Here is a 20,834-nt window from a genome sequence, read left to right as displayed (position 1 = left end):
CTGAACATGCGCAGTTTGTAGAGGGGCTGAACGCGTTGCCTCTGCTGCTGTTGATCTCTCTCTCTCGCTCTCTCTCTCTCTCTCTCTCGCGTAACCTCCGTCCTCCGTGGAGATACCAAGGAAACGTTATCGGAGGAGAGGGAAGTCAAAAATGGGGCAATAATCAGAGATGGCAGTACGACGTGAGGTAATGTTTGAAAGGGTATTTTTCGCGACATTCGAGCGCTTTTATGTTGAATTATTGTGTTTGATTCCATGATTTGGTAGCCCATATGAAACCTTTGGTTAGATAGACCCGTAGAGGGGGACACTCCGATGAAGCCTGTGCTCGGGGATGCCTGTGATGGGGTAGGCTAACGATTGATGTTGTAACGGAATAGGCTAGACCAGAGCTCTAAAACCTCCCGAAATATGACAAATTGTTGACTCGGTTTATCATACATGTGGGCCAAAAAGTCATAGTAGCCTATTACTAGGAGCGACCACTGCGCGACAGAGATGATGGTCCGTCCACTTTCAGCAGTCATATGCCTGTCGTCTTGCCGACTCTTGTATTATGCATGCAGTTGGCTTTGCTAATCGTCTGTCTGGAATCACGACGAAAGGAACTGAATTGCCCGCAGCAGTTTGTTCACGTTATCAGTGGATTGTTTGATAGTTCGGCATTCCTTTCGTATCCCCGTCGACTTATTTGTATTTTAGTGGAGAATTCGAATTCTGAGAACATGTCAGCATTGGTTACAATTTACCCACACTATCAAGGTATTTCGTTTTGGTATGATTGAAATTATTTTGGCTAGAGTGTTCACTACACATAGTGAATGGCTGTATTAAAACCCGGATGTGCTGAAAGTCTATCCATAGACTGGTTGTGACTGAGGCTCACTTGTAGTAGCTACTCTTGGATTTCTAGTAGCCTACACTGCTCTTCCATTCGGCTATACGTCGCTAACGTAAAACGAAAAATCTTACTGTACGCGGAAGGGTAAACTGTACCTTGTCATTGGTATGTTGAAATGTTCCCAGCAAAAAGTGATGGTGCCTGTAGGTACATGGCGGTACATGTAGGATATTCGATGTAGAACTATATCCTCGAACCGTGATGTTTTGCACCGCTGTTGGATGCCTTTTCTGTCATTTAACACAATAGCCCACTGATTATTCTGTAGTGGCTGAGAAACATTGGCATATATTTTCAAAATTAAAAGTTTTTCTTTGAAATTGACCTCTTTTTCTGGTTTGGTTGCATTCACCTTTTCCAGGGCTTAAGGTGAACGTATTGTATTACCCATTGAAAGGAAGGCATCCGACTATCTTTTCTGCCGTGTGGAAGTGTAGAACAGAAATCAATATAGGGTTTAGTGCCCTGTCCAAGGTGCTGAACGAAAACGTCGAATCAGGCTCACGGTGAAAAGGGAGAGTATCATTCATGGTACCGAATCATGTTGAAAAAGGAAGAGCATTATTCATGGTACCACCACCCGATGTTGGATACTTGCCTATAACAAGCCAATTGTGCTCTCACCCGTAGTAGGTTATTAGTAGACTCAAAATCAATCACATAGTCTTTTGCCAATGATAAGTGGAATAAGGTGTTTAAGCCCTTGGAAGGAGTTATTATGGTCTCTTTACATATGCTAGTCACCTAGAAAAACATGGAACTGACCTCTGAATGGACAATAGGCTACTTCATTAAGCAGTGTTACTTTGTTTATGTAGGTTTATGTATGTAATATTATGCAGATGCTTTATGTTCCCATAAAGAGCTGGAATGGGAATAATAGGATATAATGTCTGGCTATCATTCATATCTTCATTTATGTTTGTAGACAGATTTGCTTAATCACCCCATATTTTCTGAGCATAATAAAATGATAACCAAATTCCCTCATAATCATAATCCACAAAAATGTAATAATTGTTTGTTGATGGTTCCCAAAAGAAAGCATCCATCAAATACATTAGTGGCATGATCAGAATGTCATGGTTATTCAGCATTGCCCCAAGCGAAATACAGACAAAATCAGTACAAGCACAAATACAGCTCTAAAAACTCTGAACTGTATGTGCAGATGTGTCATGGAGTAAAAACATAACTCTTTTATGTTTATTGTAATATGTATCTCACCCCTGAACAATCTAAATCCTTTTTCATTCATCTATGACATTGCCATCCTTAAACATCAATTTGTAACAGAGTCGTTTGTAACAGAATCATTTTCTTCTTTCTTTCAGAGGCAGATGTGAGTCACCAGATCCATCAGTCAGGGACAGCCCCAGAGCTCTCTGAAGTCTGTCCCACCGTTCATGCCAGCGGTGTGGGTGCCTCAGACCAGCTGGCCCCTGGTGAAGGGATCCCTGTCTCTTCAGCCAGCCCCACTGTCCAGTGTGGAGACCCAAGGCCATGTTCTCCTCTAACTTCCTTAGCGGGGGTAACCCTCTCAGTGCCGTCTCCTCGGCCGTCAACAAGTTCAGTCTGTTCGGGGAGGATGGAGATCCTGAGCAGAACAAACAAAAACAGCAGCAGCAGGCCAACCCTCAGCAAAAGCCCCCAATCCAGCAGGGGAATGGCCAGCCTGCATCACAGATAAAGGGTGGCCCAAAGCCAGGGGGGCAGCCACCCCAGGGCTCGCCCAAGACTGGACCCCAGTCACAGCAGGGGCCCAGTAGGGGAGGACCTCAGCAGCAGTCAGCCTCCGGGAAGCCTGGGACTCAACAGCAGCCAGGAAGCCCGGGGCCTGGGGCTCGTGCCCCAGGGGCAGCCCAGGGAGGACCCTCATCGCAGGGGCCTGCCAAAACTGCAGCCCAGGGAGGACCCCCATCACAGGGACCTGCCAAGGCTGCAGCCCAGGGAGGACCCCCATCACAGGGAGCTGCCAAAGCTGCAGCCCAGGCTAAAAGTGGGCCCGGGCCAGGGGGTAAATCACTGTGCCCGATATGCAAGAACACGGAACTTAATGTCCAATCCAAGGAGCCTCCAAACTATAAAAACTGTACACAGTGCAAGAGCCAGGTCTGCAGCCTGTGTGGATTCAGTCCCCCCGACTCAGCGGTAAGATGGTTTATGTTCTAAATTAATTCCCACAAATCATGGTAGAATGTGTTGTCACAGTGTACACAGTATAACAATATTTTTTGTTGTGTCTTGCAAAAGGATATTGCAAAATGTCAGACTGCATCTCTGTTACTGAATGTTGTGTTTGAAGTAAACCTTTTTTATATATGTAAAACCCACACAAGCATGGTTTTGCAGAATACAAGATTCGGGTAACATATTTAGCAGATTGTCCAGATTTAATTTTTTCTAGTATTTTACGGTATTTCATGGTCTCAGTCAAACATTCATATTCTTGTGGGGAAGAAATGATACAATTTAGCCTTTCAGATGAAAGCAAAACATTTATTCAGATGTTTAACTCAAACTATTTTGTAAGAACAAAGAACATCATGAAAAGGAACTCAGCTGAAGTGCTCAATTAAACTGTATTATAATTGTAAGGGCACTCACAGTATATATAATATTTATGAGTTTCCAAGAACTCGGAGAAGGTTGTTTAATGTTTAGCCTCTCTTGGTTCTTGCTTCTTTATCCATGTATTGTCTTTTTTATGGCAGTAGGAGGCATGCACTAACACACACCTAAATGTGTTGAAGCGTGAACCAGTTTACAGTTTCAACAGTAATCCCATTAGAGCCACATAATGCAATTAACTGCAGGATGCAGGCTATTGAGACTAATGAACATTAAGGGCTCATGTGACACTGCACAAATATGTGCAGAATGCAGATGCCATATTTTCATAATTGGTTTGGATCATATTAATGCATTGGTCATTTATCTGTGTCTTCTTTTGTAATTATAGGGGAAGGAGTGGCTCTGCCTGAACTGCCAGATGCAGAGAGCTCTTGGAGGTGCTGAGCCTCCAGGTCCTCCTATGAAGAAAGCCCAGCCCCAGGCCAACAAACCCCCAACAGCCTCACAACCACCATCGGCTGCCCCACAAAAGACAGATATTCCAGGATCTCCTCAGAGAAAACAGGCCAGGGTGAATGCTGCCCCGCCTAAGCAAACCCAGGAATCTGCAAAACCTCAACAACAGATGCCAAAGGGTGGACCCTCCCCTGCCAAATCTGCACCACTACAACAGCAGCCACAACCACCAAAGCAGGAGTCTGGCTTGTTTGGCTTTGGCTTTGGTGGTCTGACTGACACTGCTAGGTCCAGATCCCCCTCACCTCAGCCTGCTGGGAAGGTTATGGGCTTTGGCTCTTCCTTCTTCAGTTCAGCATCAAATCTGATCACCTCTGCTGTTCAGGATGAGACATCTCCTACACCACCCACAGCCCGTAAGGAGTCTGTGTCAGCTCAGGCTCCTGCAAAGGCTCCACCAGCTGCGGAGACTAAAGCCCCTGCACAGAAACCAGAAGCAAAGAAAGCAGAGCCTCCACAGCAGCCCAAGGCTACAACAACTCCAGGCAAAAAGGATGTACCCCCATCGGGACCTCAGAAAAAGGAAGGACCCTCGCAGCCTCCCTCCAAAGCAGCACCATCCTCCTGTCCTCTGTGCAAGGTGCAGCTCAATAAGGGCTCCAAGGATCCTCCTAACTACAACACCTGCACTGAATGCAAAATCACTGTATGCAACCAGTGTGGATTCAATCCCATGCCACATGTGAAAGAGGTAAGCAATTATCAGCATTTATCTTTTGTTGTCAAAGTTTACCATGTATAGTAAGTCAGTTGACCAGGACTAGTTCATATGTTTTTGCACTGTAGTAAGGGCATTCTTTTAACATAAACATATTTTAGTCACAGTTCTGTTTGGATTTTTGTCTTAGAATGGGATGAAATGTTGGAAACACAAGTGTGCCAATCTCAGCGTTCAAATGGTTGTTTCAGTAATTATATTGCATGGTTTTCTATATGTATATCTGTATTGTCTGAAAGCAAATGGCCAGCTTAATTAAGAAAATGTGCAGCTTTTAAGTGGTCAGCTTCAAACACAGGCAGATCGTTGCATTGTTTTCAGTATTGGAGCCCATTTTATTTATTTATTTATTTACATTATTCAATAAGGGTGGAGCGATGTCCTGGAACATAGCATTCCAGCAGTTAAATAATGCTGCCGTTTTTGGTTTCATCTTTATACTGTATATATTACATTTATATTCATTTGTCTTTATTTCTTATATATTCATTTATGTGTACTTTTTTTGTTTGTTTCATTGAAATGCTGACTATGGATACAGGATACAAATATACATGGCACCCACTAAGAATGTGCTTTCCATATACTGTATAAGAAACCCTTACCAACATTTAGCTGAAAGTGAGATAGCAATATGTTCTGTTTTTGTTTTTCATTCTATGTGCCGCCACCCAATACTCATTTTACATGATAGACTCTCTGCAGATTATAAAGGCAACCTCACCTTTTTTGCTAGAGGCTGTGTAATGAATTAGCCAGACTGCTATCCTGTACTGAGTGTGATATTCAACCTCTCAGAAACATAAACAGTGAAAATTGCATGTGATTCCCCAGTTGTGGAATGAGTGGCTTTTGATGCATTTATCCAGTGAGAGCTCTCATCTCCCTCAGGCCCTTCATCTGGCAGGGTAGACGATGTTGGCTTCAGCCCCTAATGGCAGATTCATCTCTGAGGTTGTCTCCAATACAAAGGACTTGACCCTCGACACTGTAATTTAACGCTGACAGTTTGCATGCAGCCTGGCAAGGAGAGTCCAAGGATACTTGATTGCATGTGGTACCACCATGAAGAGATCACGGCCAGTCCCATTACCAGAACTAATTTACAGATATGTTCTTTTAGGATCCCCCAACACCACTTGAGGGCAAGGTGGACAGATTGTGTCTCCTGTACTGGCAACCATGTAGATGTCAATTTACATCTTTTAATAGTTAAAAAAACAAGATCACCTTTCAGTTGGGTGTAAATTCACTTCCTGTTCATAAATACTTAAAGGTGCACTCAAGTCTATGATACTAATTCCATATACATGTTGTCAAATTCAGATAATTACTCCTTATTGTCCTTTAGGTATCTGTTCAGTGTTTGTGTGCATAATAAAAAAAGTCTGTTCTGAATATACAGTCCAGTCCAGTAAATGGGAAACAAGCACAAAGTCTCAGTCCAAGTCATAAACTAGTTAGTTAGTAACTAGCTAGTTAACACGGTACTACTGGACACAGAAGAGAGTAGCGTAATTTGATTGGATGTTGAACAAATTTAAAATTAAATAAATACCAAAATTAACAGGGCATGTGATCCAGAAAGAAGACAATCATGTTACTTTCAGATTATGCATCTGAAATGCACACATTTGTTGTTGAACATAATAACATACAAGAAATTACCAAATTTCAACCAAAGAGCAAGGTCTGAACTTCTAATGCTACAATATTAAAATATAGAAAATATATATTTCAATCATATTAAAATAAAATAAATGCAAGAGTGTTTAAACATAATTTAAACATTCATTATGCTAATCTGTACTGGCATGAAATGCTTCCTTTTGAGGAGTTGGAGAGAGGAGTTTCCAGGTGTGTGGCCTTTTTCCTCTCTATCTACAGGTTCTCAGGTATTTTAAGGAATGTGACCAGCACACAGTAAGTGAAAAGTGGAGTCTTTGTGGAAAAGTGTTGAGGCATGCAAGAGTGATTTACCAATTTAATATCATTACAGGTCAAGGAGTGGCTATGTTTAAACTGCCAAATGAAACGGGCACTTGGAGGAGCTGATCCTCCTGGACCTATGATGAAACCTACACCACAGTCTAAAAAACCCTCCCTAGCATCCCAACCCTTTAACAAAGCAGTTCCTCCCCCTGTCTCACCTCAGAAGACACAGGGATCACCACCTGTGACTGGAAAAGATGTGAATAAACTTGCCCAAACTAGCCAGTCTGCTCCATCTACCAAACAGCACCCGCAACAAAAGCCCCCTCAGCAGGTCATTGACAAAACACAGACAACTAAAAATCAAGCCTCCCCTGCCAAATCTGTTCCTCCTGCACAATCTGAGCCTCCAAAAGAAGAGACTAGCTTCTTTGGCTTAGGCTTTGGTGGGGTGAAAGACACATCCAGATCCCATTCTCCCTCACCACAGCCCACAGGATCTGTCACTGGCAAGGTTTTCGGCTTTGGCTCTTCAATCTTCAGTCAAGCGTCTAATTTGATTTCATCTGCAGTACAAGATGAGGGCCCCACAAAATCCCCAGCTGTTCAGAAAGATTCTTCATCAGCCCAGGCCTCACCCAAAATATCAACTAATGACAGCAAGGCATTGCCTACAAAGAAAGAGGATGACAAGAAACCAGAGGTTGCAAAACAAGAGCAAAAGTCATTTGATCAAAAGAAAATAGAGGCAAAGTCAGCCAGTCAACAGTCAGATGATCTTTTGAAAGATAAAGAGAATATGACAAAAGGGAAACAACTATTAGGTGAATCATCAAAAGTCACTACAGAAAGAAAGGCTACTTCTACCCCTGGTTCTCTTCAGAAGAAGCCGCTTTCATCAGAACAGCCAGCCAAGGAAGAAGCTAAGCCTGTTCCATCACCTGCCACAAAGGTCACCCAAGAGGATAAAAAGCCTGAAAGTCAGAAACCATTAAGCCAGGCCAGTGCTCATGGGATGAGACTAAGTAATACAAACTCAACAGTCCAACAGTCTCCACTGCAAAATGACCCACCTCAGCAGCAGCAAATACCAAGCTCTGCTGGTTTGCCTGTCAAAGGCACACCTCAAACACAGACTGAACCACAGAAGCAGGATTCAGGATTGTTTGGCTTTAGGTTTGGTGGGGCTAAAGATAGATCTAGATCTCAGTCACCATCATCTAACCCAGAAGGCTCTGTCTCTAACAAAGTTTTAGGGTTTGGATCATCTATTTTCACTTCAGCATCTAGCTTTATCAGCTCTGCTGTGCAAGATGAATCAACAAACGAACAAGCTAGTGCTAGCAAAGACTCTACACCTAGCCTATCAAATCAAATTAAATTAGAAGACAGTAAACAAATAGATGAAAAGCCTGAGAATAAGAAGCCTATAGAAACAAATTCTGTTTCTATGTCAGCCACTAAACCTACTGCTCCATTAAAGGCTGGAAACAAGGAAAAAACTCTTGCCACACCTGAACCCAAAGATACTGTAGCTGATAGTTCCCCACCCTCAACACAACCAGGTAGTGTAGAGGGAAGTAAACCGTCTTCTAGCACTAAAGCTGGACCAGCTCAAAAGACAACACCATCTGATCAGAAACATGCTGATGATAAGAAAGTAGATGAAAAGCTGGGTTCAGCACCACCCAAACAATCTATTGCCTCACCTCCCATGAAACATCCCCCTCCCCAGGAAGTCTCTCAAAAACCTCAACAACCAACACCATCAAACACAGATTCACTTAAGAAATCTGTCCCACCATCATCTGATCCTCCTAAACAGGATTCTGGATTGTTTGGGTTTAGCAGCCCATCTAGATCCCAGTCACCTTCATCTCAAACACAAGCGTCAGTTTCTGGGAAGGTTTTAGGGTTTGGTTCATCTCTTTTCAGCTCAGCATCCAACTTAATCACCTCAGCTGTAGAGGAGAACTCAAACAAACAATCCACTGGAACAAAAGATTCTGTGCCCTCAGTTTCCTCTCCAAAAATTCAAAGTGACACCAAACCCCTGCTTAAATCAACATCAGATGATAAGAAGGTTGAGCAACCAATGTCTACAGGAAACAAGCAAGAAGAAAAGAAACCAGAGGTTAAGAAACTGAATGTAGACTCCCAGGCCACACCACCATTAGTTTCAGTAATCACATCTTTCAAACCACAAGTGCAAACACAACCACAACAGAAAGAAACAGCATTATCCTCTTCACAAAGCAAACAGGCCACACCATCTGTGCAGACAATGAAAATGGAAACTGCTGATATTGTTCCAAGTTCAAGTGAAGAAAGCAAAGTTCAAGAGCCAGTTAAATTAGCTAAGTCTCCTAGTCAGACACTGCTAAAACACCAAATCTTACCACAAAAACCCAGTCAACAGTCTCCTGCCAAAACTGCATCACAACCCAAATCTGAAACACCAAAACAAGAGTCTGGATTTTTGGGATTTGGTTTTGGTAAAGACAAACAGCCTGCCTCAACTCAGTCCACAGAATCTGTATCTGGGAAGGTTTTTGGATTTGGATCTTCCATCTTCAGTTCGGCATCAAACTTTGTGACATCAGCTGTCCAGGGTGAATCCACTGCTACAGCACCTAGCTTGCAGAAAGATACTGTATTACAAGCCTCTCCCAAGAAATCAGAGCCAGAACCCAAACCAACTACTGTACGAAAAGAAGAAAAGTCATCAGTGAAACAACAGAGCAAGGCATCAACTTCTACACCTACAACAAAAATGCCTGACATGCAGGAACAAGTGGAACAGAAATTTCTAGACAATAAACAGGAAGATAGAAAGGACATTATTAAGAAACAAGAAATCAAGACAGAGAGTGATAGACAAAAACAAGACAATACCAAAGTAGAAGGCATCACACAACAACCCTCGGGTATAACACCAACTACTAAACAAATCAAAGACCTTCCAAAAACAGCTCCTGATAATAAAGATTCTTTAACAACTGGTTCCCCACAAAGAAAGGAGATTGCCCCATCAGCACAGCCAAGCAAACCAGTTACAATTCAAAAAGCACAGCCAGGCAACGATAAACCTGAGGATAAAAAATCTCAAGATCCAAACTTCAAATCTGGAATAATTTCCACAAAGATTCCTGAGCATGAATCAATAAAAAATGAGGTTTCTGGAAAATCAAATGTGAACACAACCCAACCCAAGCAGGTTCCCCCAGAGCCAAAACGTTCACAACAACCTCCTTCCCAACCTCATGTGCAGGCTGCAAAGTCACAGCAGCCAGTGCCAAAAACGGTTGTCCCATCTACAAAACCAGTGTCCTCTGCACAGTCTGAACCTCCAAAGCAAGAATCCAGTTTCTTTGGTTTTGGATTTGGAGGACTGAAAGATACATCAAGGTCTCGTTCACCTTCACCTCAACCAGCAGGATCTGTTTCAGGAAAAGTTCTAGGATTTGGCTCTTCAATGTTTAGTTCTGCATCTAATTTTATATCCTCTGCAGTCCAAGATGAACCATCCTCTGTGCAAAAGGGAGCTGTTCCACCAACATCTCAGCAGAAAGGAGCTGGACAAAAGGGAGTTGCTCCACCACCATCAGCTGTTTTACCACCATCTGCAGAAAAAATGTCTGTCCCACCACCATCAGAACAAAAGGGAGCTGTTCCACCACTACCTGGGCAAAAGGGAGCTGTTCCAACACAAGCCCCTCCAGCATTACAAACCACAGCAGAGTCTAAACAAACCATTACAGAAAAAACAGTAGAGAAAGCAGGTGATGTAAAAACAGATGCTGAGAAAGTAAAAAACCCTGATAATATTGGATTATCTGTTAAGAAGCCAGTGGAAGCAACAGTTAAGAATCAAAAAGCACCACAGGAACAAAAAACGAACATTCTTACTCGGGAAGACAAGAGACCACAAGAAAAAGCATCTCAGGAACAAAAATCAGTGGCCATAGAAAAGAAGACACAGAAACCAGAGAAGGATATTGTGGAAGAAAAGCAGGACAAAAAGACAACAGAGGACAAAAAAACATCTGGTGTGTCTTTCATCATGACAAAAACAGACAAGGAGCCTCAGGCTAAAACATCATTAACTTCATTAAATAAAGAGTCTACACCATTACAATCTGTAAAGGAATATGTTCCTTCATCTGCTTCTCTTGAAAAGAAGGAACCAGTCCACATAACACCACAATCAACCAAGAAAGAGTCTGAACAAACTACCACTCAAGGTAAAACCATTGCAACAGGTGTCAGACAACCCCCACCACAAATGCCTAACCCACAAAAGATTCTTGACAAACATCAACAGAAAACACCCAGCAGTAGTGACTCACCAGTCAAAGCTAAACCACAAACAGAGGCCGGAACTCCAAAACAGGAGTCCAGCTTTTTTGGGTTTGGGTTTGGCGTGGCTAAAGATGCATTAAAATCACAGTCAGCCTCTGCAGGCGCTGTTTCCGGCAAAGTTCTTGGCTTTGGCTCCTCCATGTTCAGCTCAGCATCCAATTTAATCACATCATCTACACAGGAAGAGCCTTTAGAAAAACAGCCTGTGGTGCAGAGAGGCCCTGCACAATCACAAGTCTCACCCAAAACTCCTATCATAGAGACAAAAAGACCTGCTGTTGAGACAGCAGTTGACAAAACATCTGAAAAGGTTGTTAGTAAGAAGGGAGTGGAGGGGAATAAACCAGAGAAAAGTGGTGATGAGCCACGGCAAGAGGAGAAAACAGTGGAAAAGAAATTAGATGAAAGAAAAGTAGATAAAAAACTGGATGAGACAAAACAGGAGAAAGCAGACAACAATGAAGCTGTGGCCAAGACCTTAACAGAAAACAGAGAGAAGAGAAAGCAAGATGAAAAGAAAGAAGATAAAATAAAGTCTGAGGAAATTAAACCTGAAGCAAATAAAGACATCCAGACAACAGGGAAAGATAATAAATTAGAGGGGAAGAGTACTGAGAAATCTGAGGAAAAGAAAACTGATAAGAACAATTCAGAAGTTACTAAACTAGAGGTTCAGAAGTTAGTAGAGGCCAAGAAACACATAGAAAATTCTGTTGAAGACAATAGGCAAGTCAGTCAAACAGATAGAGTGATTCCAGTAGATAAAACGTCAGATAATGCTAAACTGAAGGATATACAACCTCCCACTGTTGCCAAAAAGCCCTCAACAACATCACCACAGCCATCACCTCAGAAAAATCCTTCTTCTACAGATGACACAGAAAAGGCAAAACCACTTACTGGATCAGTGCAAACTACTATGAAGTCAGATTCTTCAAAACCTGTCCCTAGCACTAAAGAAGGCAGTCCTCAGAAACCTACTGAAGTGCCAAAGCCCTCAGAGGCACAAAAAACACAGGTACAAAAGAGCACAGCATTGACTAAAGAGTCTGATGTTAACCAAATCATTAAGAATCCTCCTCCACAAAAATCTGCCCAACAGCAAGCACCTACTAAACCTCCACAGCAAATGCCTAAGGGTCCTGCTAAAACCCCACCACAGCCACAGCCCGAACCTCCAAAACAGGATTCTGGATTCTTTGGTTTTAGTTTTGGTGGGGCTAAAGACAGATCTAGATCTCAGTCTCCCTCAACTCAGCCAGCAGATGTAAGTGGGAAGGTGTTAGGTTTTGGCTCATCCATTTTCAATTCAGCATCCAGTTTTATCTCCTCGGCCGTGAAGGATGAGCCAACTACTACACCTGCATCCACTCAAAAAGAACCTGCACCTGAATCTGCACCAGGTCAGCCTGGTAAACAAACTGTGGGAGACACTAAACCAGTCACTGCACATAAGATAGACAGTCTTAGATCAGATGAGGAGAAAGAAAAGAAAAGTGGTCCAGCTGAAATTAAAAAGGGCAGAGGGAAACTGGATGATAAAAAAACAGAAGTACAAAATGTTGCACAAGGGAAGCTAGAACAGAACATTGACAGAAGCAATCCAGATCTCAAAGCCTCTGTGGCAAAAAATACCACTTCAGTCTCACTCCAAAAGAGTGCTGCACTGCCTGCATCTCCACTGAAAGAGCCAGGAACACCAGCAGAACAAACAGGCAAGGCAGAATTTGCAAAACCCATTACCAAGTCATTAGACCAAAATATATTGCAGGCTAAAACTGATAGTAAGACATCCCAAGATGCTGCCAGCACAGCAGTAACCAAAGCACCCACTGTTGCACCTGATACGCAACCACAACCACAAAATCCAAAACAAGTACCAACAAAGCCTCAACCAACATCAGGTGGAACAACATCCCCTGCCAAAACTGTGCCACAAGCACAGTATGTGCCCCCTAAGCAGGAAACCAGCTTTTTTGGCTTCGGATCGGGTGGTAAAGAGGCTCCCAAAACCCCTGCTGCTTCAAAGCTTAATGAGTCCATGTCGGGAATGCTGTTTGGTTTTGGTGGGGCTAAAGACACATCTAGATCCAGATCACCTTCACCACAGGCCACAGGGTCTGTCTCTGGGAAGATGTTTGGCTTTGGGTCCTCCATTCTCAGCTCAGCTACAAACTTAATATCTTCAGCTGTCCCGGATGAGGCACTCAGTACTCCTGTGGCCCAAAAGGAGTCTTTGCCAGTCCAGGCCTCTCCTAAGAAAATGGGAGAGAAACCATCTGTGATACAGACGCAAGAGGGAAAACAAACTTTGCAACAGCAGAGTCAGACGTCATTGGTAGAGACAAAACCAGGTCTTGTGTTAGAGCCCACATCATCACCAACTCTGAGCAGAACAACAAAATCCTCTTGCCCTCTCTGCAAAGTGGATCTCAACATGGGCTCCAAGGAAGCACCAAATTACAACACCTGCACTGAATGCAAGAGTGTTGTATGTAACCTCTGTGGATTCAATCCAGTGCCACACCTCACAGAAGTAAGACTATCTGTTCAAACAAGCAACAAAAGACATTATTTTAAGTTCAAAACATTTCATTTCACACAGTAGTGCACAAAGACATTCACCTTCCATTGCCATGGTTATCGCTCATTTCCAGATGTTTGCTATACTACTAAACTTTTCTTTCTGATTGGACTAATAGTATTGTGATTTACTTTACACTGTGTATGCCTTTTGTGTGCATGTGTTACTCTATATTAATGTTTTATTTATAGTTTTTAATCTTGATATTGTGTTATTAGTTGTGTAATTTGTGGTACTTAATACATTTCGTTAAGGCCTACTGCACAAACAAAAGGCAGATCTGTCAGTTTTTACATATAGTAGAGGCTGGTTTCTTTTTTGTCCTTGCAAATGTCTATTGGATGAGATTAATGTAGTCGAATTATTTCGAAAGGATATGTTTTAGTAAGGTCAAAAAAAGCTATATTTGGACAGATCTGTCTTGAGGTATCTCTACAATGACATACCTGTGTGCAGTCTGCTTGTATTTTATTGCTAGTGATAAGTTTCTGTATTTTGTTGGGTTGATGGTCCTGTTGGAATTTTTCAGCATGCACACCTGTTCACCCAGTTAACTTGTTTTCAATATGATGCCGTTTTTTAGATAAATATGTAATTTTAACTTTGAAGTGAATAATGTATAACTTCAAAGACATTTTACAATATGCTATTCACGAGCACAGCTCTACAAAAGACAGTGGCTATTGATCCAGACAGTGTTAAAATAGTACCATTGCTATTTTATCAAAAATGCTGGCAAAACAATGTAATTTGCATCATCACCTTGTTCTAGAAACAACACTTGAAAATTGGTAAACCATAGTCAATCCATAGGGCACACTAAGTTGGATTCCTTTGAACTATTTGGTCCTACTGAATAATGTTGGTTGTTGTTCAGGATAGATTTTAAACTGCAGCCTTATAGTTGAAATTATCGTATTATGCATTACCTGATGACACATGTAATGTTAGTGGCTGCATGTTCTTATCTTAAAACTGTCTTAGATTAAAACTGCCTTTGAGCCTGGACTTTCAATGGCAGAAATGCATCAAACTGCAAAACCAAGTTGAAATGGACAGTACAATTTTCTCACACATTTAGAATGTGATGCAACCATAGATGAGCTGGTCAAATACACATTTTGTTTTTGTCAGAACATGGTAAAGTGGGTATTTCATTGTTTTGTCAGAATCTGGTTTAAAAGCCACTCTCTTTCATAGTCTTACTTATAGGCTATATTGTTTTCAATTATACATGTTCTTTGAAATGCCCTGTCCTGCCTAACAAACTGTTACAAATGCTAGGACAGTGGCATTCATTATAATACTTTTGTGTGTTCTTCCATTGTTTATAATGAACCATGCATTGGGAAGCTCTTTGAAAGTTACCTGGAAAGTGCTTAATAATGCAGGCTATTATTATTGTAGATGTATGTTTTTTTCTGTTGGTAGTGTGTTGGTGTTTGTGTTTTTGTTCTAATTCTATTGAACTTTAATTTATTTTGTGACATTGTGAATAAACATCAATATTCAGACACTTACTCAACTCAACAACTTTTTTTTGTATCATTAGGTACTGTTTATGTTTATACCATTTTGCATCCAAAACTATTCATTTAAATATTGTATAAAACATGAATTCAGATTTGCAGGATGCATGCCTTTTTTGCAGTACTAACACAGTGTAATACTCTTGTTTTTGTGTACAGTATGTGATGGGTGGAATAACAGATGCTGATAACATTGTCTCTTTATCATTACAGGTACAGGAATGGCTTTGCTTGAATTGCCAGACACAGCGGGCTCTTGGAGGTATGGAACCTCCAGGCCCTCCTATGATGAAGGCTCAGGGTAACAAAGTACTGGCACCTTCTCAACCAACTGGCAAGGATGCACCTGTACCAGACTCTACACAGAAGATGGCGTTACCTCCAGCAGGGGCCCAAGAGAAAGACAAAAAAGTAGAGAAATTGCCCGCTGCTGAAAGCAAAGCTCCTACTCAGCAAGGGTCTGGGAAACCTGCACAGCTAGCTGTGAAAGCTGAGGCTTCTCCAGCTAAATCGCCGGTACCAATGCCACAGGTTGAGCCACCCAAGCAGGATTCTGGCTTGTTTGGCTTTGGCTTAGGTGGTCTGACTGACACTTCTAGATCCAGATCTCCCTCACCACAACCTGGCGAGTCAGTGTCTGGGAAAGTTATGGGCTTTGGCTCTTCCTTCTTCAGTTCAGCATCAAATCTGATCACCTCTGCTGTTCAGGATGAGACATCTCCTACACCACCCACAGCCCGTAAGGAGTCTGTGTCAGCTCAGGCTCCTGCAAAGGCTCCACCAGCTGCGGAGACTAAACCAGCTGCTGCAGCACAGAAACCGGAGATGGAGGAGAAGAAACTACAAAATAAGAAGCCTGAGGAGAAGAGGCCACAGGGTGCCCCTCAGGCTAAGGTGACAACTGAGCCACAGACAAAAGAATCTCAGCAAAGTTCTGTGGGTTCATCTTGTCCACTCTGTAAAGTTCCTCTGAATATAGGGTCTAAGGATCCTCCGAACTTCAACTCTTGCACTCAGTGCAAGGCTACTGTATGCAATCTATGTGGATTTAATCCCACACCCCATCTGACAGAGGTAAGCCACGATCAAGAACCATCAAATAACAATTTAGAAACATGTTTATATACTGTTACCTCATGATGTGTATCACAACCAGTGTATTTAAATGAGTTGTGTTCATGTATAACACATATTCAATTTCACTATTTGATATATGCATGCTTTAATATTTGCGCTATTTGCAAAAATATATAATTGTGTATCATTAATATTAATATTATACTGTTACAGGCCAAGGAATGGCTTTGTCTGAACTGCCAGATGCAACAAGCTCCAGGACCTCCGGTGATGTCACCGCAGCCACAACCCAATAAAACCCCAACAGCATCACAGCCCCAAACTAAAATGCCATCCTCTCCTCAGAAGAAAGAAGAAGCCAAACCACCAGAGCCCACCCAGCAGCCCCAACAGCAAAAACCTCCCCAAAAAGAAGACCCTGGTAAACAGCAAATGCCAAAAGGTGCAACATCTCCAGCCAAAACTGCTCCACAACCAGAGGCTAAACCACCTAAGCAGGAGAGTAGCTTGTTTGGGTTTGGGTTGGGTGGCATCACAGACACAGTTAGGTCGAGATCTCCTTCTCCTCAACCTGCTGAGTTTGTGTCTGGGAAGGTTATGGGCTTTGGCTCTTCCCTGTTCAGTTCAGCATCAAATCTGATCACGTCTGCTGTTCAGGATGAGCCATCTCCTACACCACCTACAACCCGTAAAGAGTCTTTGTCAGCCCAGGGTCCTGCAAAGGCTCCACCAGCTGCAGCAGCACAGAAAACAGAAGAGAAGAAGCCTGTGGCACCCCCTCAGGTCACTGCACCGTCCGCTACAGAGACCAAACCACCTGCTGCACAGAAACAAGACAAGAAACCAGAGTACAAGAAACCAGAGGACAAGAAGTCAGAGGACAAGAAGCCAGAGGTAGCTGCACAGGCTAAAGCACCATCAGCTCTAGTTAAAAAGGAGGAACCTCCAGCCAAGGCTCAAGAGACTCAACCTGGTCCATCAATGGGAAAATCATCCTGCCCGCTTTGCAAAGTAGACCTCAATATTGGCTCCAAGGACCCGCCCAACTATAATACCTGCACCGAATGTAAAACTGTTGTGTGCAACCTTTGTGGATTCAAACCTATGCCTCATCTCACTGAGGTGATTGTTCAAATATTCCATTGTTATTGTACATTTAAGTAGTAATGTAGTTTTTTGTGAATTATTTGACAGTAGATGTAGTATGAAATACCACCACATTGAAGCCGTTGCATGATTACACTGTTGTTCCACAATACAGTAACTGTAACCCTTGTACTGTTGCAGGTTAAAGAATGGTTGTGTTTGAACTGTCAAACTCAACGAGCCCTTCGTGGAGTAGAACCTCCAGGGCCAGCTGCACCACAGGAGAAGAGACCACAGGACAAACCATCAGTAACTGCTACCACTAAAACCCAACAGCAAGACCCAGGGAAACCTCAACAAAAGATTCCAGAAGGACCTCCTCCTGCTAAGCCCGCACCACTGCAAGAAGCAGAGCAACAAAAGCAAGAGGGTGGCTTATTTGGATTTGGATTTGGAGGAGCAAAAGACAAAGCTCGGTCTCGTTCGCCATCACCTCAACCTGCAGAATCTGTCTCAGGGAAGGTCTTTGGGTTTGGCTCCTCCTTCCTCAGCTCAGCCTCAAATTTGATCACCTCTGCAGTTCAAGATGAGACCCCTGTACAGCCCCCCTCCCGAAAGGGCTCCATACAAGCCCAATCCCCTTCCCAACCAGCTTCCCGAAAGGGATCTGTCCAAGCCCAACCGCCATCCCAACCAGCTTCCAGAAAGGGTTCTATCCAGGCTCAACCGCCATCCCAGCCCCCCTCCCGTAAGGGCTCTGTCCAAGCCCAACCTCCTGCAACTGATGCCAAGCCATCAGCCACAGCTGGTCAGAAGCCTGTGGAAAAGAAACCGGAAGCAATCAAAACAGAGGAGCCTGCAAAAACCAAGGCACCATTGACACTGCCTAAAACAGATCCTGTTCCCAAAGCAGTTCAGTCCTGTCCTCTGTGCAAGGTGGATCTTAACATGGGCTCAAATGATCCTCCAAACTATAACACCTGCACAGAATGCAAGAATACAGTTTGCAATCTGTGTGGCTTTAATCCGATGCCACATCTCACAGAGGTATGTATTTCAAGTTCATCCTCAGATTCTGTTTTAATGAGTTGTCTTCAGATTCAAGTTCAAATAACAATATTGAGGCTGATTATTTTTGTGTTTTTCCACACTAGATTTGCTTAATCATGTTTCCTACATATGGACACCTAAAATGTATCTGTTCAATACACTCTGAAAAAATATCATTTTATACCATTAATGAACATCCCACCCAATTTTAGGTCAAGGATTGGCTTTGCTTGACATGCCAGATGCAGAGGGCAACTGCTGGGATGGAACCACCAGGACCACCAATGATAAAACCTCCATCACAGCCTACTAAGGCCCCAGCAATGCCACTCCAAAAGGAGACACCTGTTACTCCTGCACCACAGCCAGCAGAACCTGCAGCTCCAGGGTCACCTAAAGTCAAGATTGCTCCTGTGGCAGCTTCTCCCAAAACAGCAGAGGCCCCAGCAGCTGCCTCACCCCAAAAGAAAGTGGCTATACCACCAGCCTCACCTAAAGTCAAACAAGCTCCAATGCCTGGGTCACCAAAAGTCAGGGAAGAACCAGTGCCACCCTCACCGAAAAAGAAAGAAGTTCCAACTCCATTGTCACCACTAAAGAAAGATGTGGTGGAAGCAGGATCTGCGCAAAGACGTCAGTCAACACCAGGTGTTTCAACACCTCCCCTTAGAAGGGAAGCTAGTGAAAGTGGCTCTCAAAATAGGAGACAGTCCTCACCAGCTGCAGCAGTATTACCAGGATTGCCTCTCGCAGGTTCTCCTAATAGACGACCATCATCAGCAGTTGTTACATCTCCAGGATCACCTCTGAGAAAAGCAAGTGTGGATGCTGGTCAGACGCAGAGGAGGCTGTCCTCTGCTGGAGCATCTCCATCTCCAGGCTCACCTATAAAGAAGGAGACTGTGTCAGATAGCTCTCCACTTAGAAGACAGTCCTCTCCTGCCACAGGAACACCTCCAGGGTCACCCTCAGCAGGCCCTGAAAGCAGGAGGCAGTCATCCCCTCTGGTGGCTCCCAGTCCAGTTTCACCAAAGAGCAAGCAGGCTCCAACACCAGGGTCTCCAAAGCTGAAAGAGGCTCCAGCACCAGCTTCAGACAAAAAGAAAGAAGCCCCTGCACCTGGGTCACCATTGAATAAGGATGAAGTGGATGTAGGTTCTCCAAACAGGAGGCAGTCCACTCCTGCAGTACCTGCCACTCCAGATTCAACTGCTGCGAAAGAAAATGCTGCAACAGCAGCAGCACTTAGAAGACAGTCCTCACCAGCAGTAGCACGAGGACAAGTCCAGAAGCCTGCTTCACCCAAACCAACCGAACAACCAACCTCTACCGAAACCAAGCCAAGTGCCACCCCACCAAAGCAACCAGTAACCCAGCAGACACCTTCACAGAAGGGGCCTGCCACACAGCAGGCACCAAAAATGGAAAAGCCAGCACAGGCACCTTCAGCTCCCAAACAGGAATCTGGATTCTTTAGCTTTGGATTTGGAGGTAAAGCAACACCAAAAGATCAGCCTCCAACATCTCCAAAACCAACTGAGTCTGTGGCTGGGAAAATGTTTGGCTTGGGTGGTCTCACAGATACAGCTCGATCTCGCTCTCCATCACCACAACCTGCTGAGTCGGTGTCTGGGAAGGTTATGGGCTTTGGCTCCTCCTTCTTCAGCTCGGCATCCAATCTCATCACCTCTGCTGTTCAGGATGAGCCAACTCCAACACCACCGGCTACCCGTAAGGAGTCTGTGTCAGCTCAGGCCTCCACTAAACTACCAGTGGGAGCAGAAACAAAGCCACCTGCTGCACCAAGTCAAGAAAAGGAGAAACCAGAAGTAGTTCAAGTGAAGGAACCACCAGCTCCCACTAAGAAGGATGAAACACCATCCAAGCCCTCAGAGGTACAAGTTTTACCAGCTGCAGCGAAAACATCTTGCCCGCTCTGCAAGGTGGACCTTAACATAGGCTCCAAGGATCCTCCCAACTACAACTCATGCACTGAATGCAAGAATATTGTGTGCAACCAGTGTGGTTTTAACCCGATGCCACATGTAACTGAGGTAAGATAATTCATGAAAATGATTTTAAATGTGAAAATAACCTTTTGTCAAAAATGAAAAAAAAAAAAAAAAACTTTTAAGTCTACAGCAATCATGTAAAGACATATTAGAAAGACAACTCTTTCTAATAATACATTTTAATTGCCTGGAAATAGTTAAATCAATTCACAAAACCAAAGTCCATAAAATACCAAATAATAATGCTTTGAATGCAGAGGAATATGGGGAACCACATACTTTAATTTTGTTTCATTTTTGGGATTTTGGCATTTTTCATTTTTTGTTTCATTAGGAAGGGTATCCCATACAGGAAACTTTCTTTGAAAGGACTACCGGTATATCTATAGATCATTTACTATATTCTGTATGGTTTTATTTTGACATTGTTATATTTATTTTGCCGAAGAGTAAATAGTGCTAAATAATTGTTTGTTTTGCATTGTTGCTGACA

General features: G+C 43.2%; 1 protein-coding gene across 1 annotated transcript in view; it reads left to right on the top strand.

Moving 5' to 3' along the window:
• Window positions 1–96: 96 nt before the first annotated feature.
• pclob (piccolo presynaptic cytomatrix protein b) overlaps window positions 97–20,834 on the top strand; it is a 74,812-nt gene continuing 54,074 nt past the window's right edge. The window contains exons 1-7 of the mRNA XM_076272783.1: window positions 97–187; window positions 2,236–3,052; window positions 3,864–4,682; window positions 15,330–16,190; window positions 16,407–17,315; window positions 17,481–18,326; window positions 18,542–20,383. Coding sequence (XP_076128898.1) covers window positions 2,405–3,052; window positions 3,864–4,682; window positions 15,330–16,190; window positions 16,407–17,315; window positions 17,481–18,326; window positions 18,542–20,383 — 5,925 coding nt within the window. The 5' untranslated portion in view covers window positions 97–187; window positions 2,236–2,404. The remainder of the gene's footprint in view (window positions 188–2,235; window positions 3,053–3,863; window positions 4,683–15,329; window positions 16,191–16,406; window positions 17,316–17,480; window positions 18,327–18,541; window positions 20,384–20,834) is intronic.

The sequence above is a fragment of the Alosa pseudoharengus genome, unplaced genomic scaffold, assembly GCF_046254945.1.
Source record: "Alosa pseudoharengus isolate Yale_2024_CS ecotype anadromous, Long Island Sound unplaced genomic scaffold, YU_APseudo_1.1 YU_APseudo_1.1_scf_10, whole genome shotgun sequence".
Classification (NCBI taxonomy): Eukaryota; Metazoa; Chordata; class Actinopteri; order Clupeiformes; family Clupeidae; genus Alosa; species Alosa pseudoharengus.
This window is presented reverse-complemented; position numbering and strand designations above follow the sequence as displayed.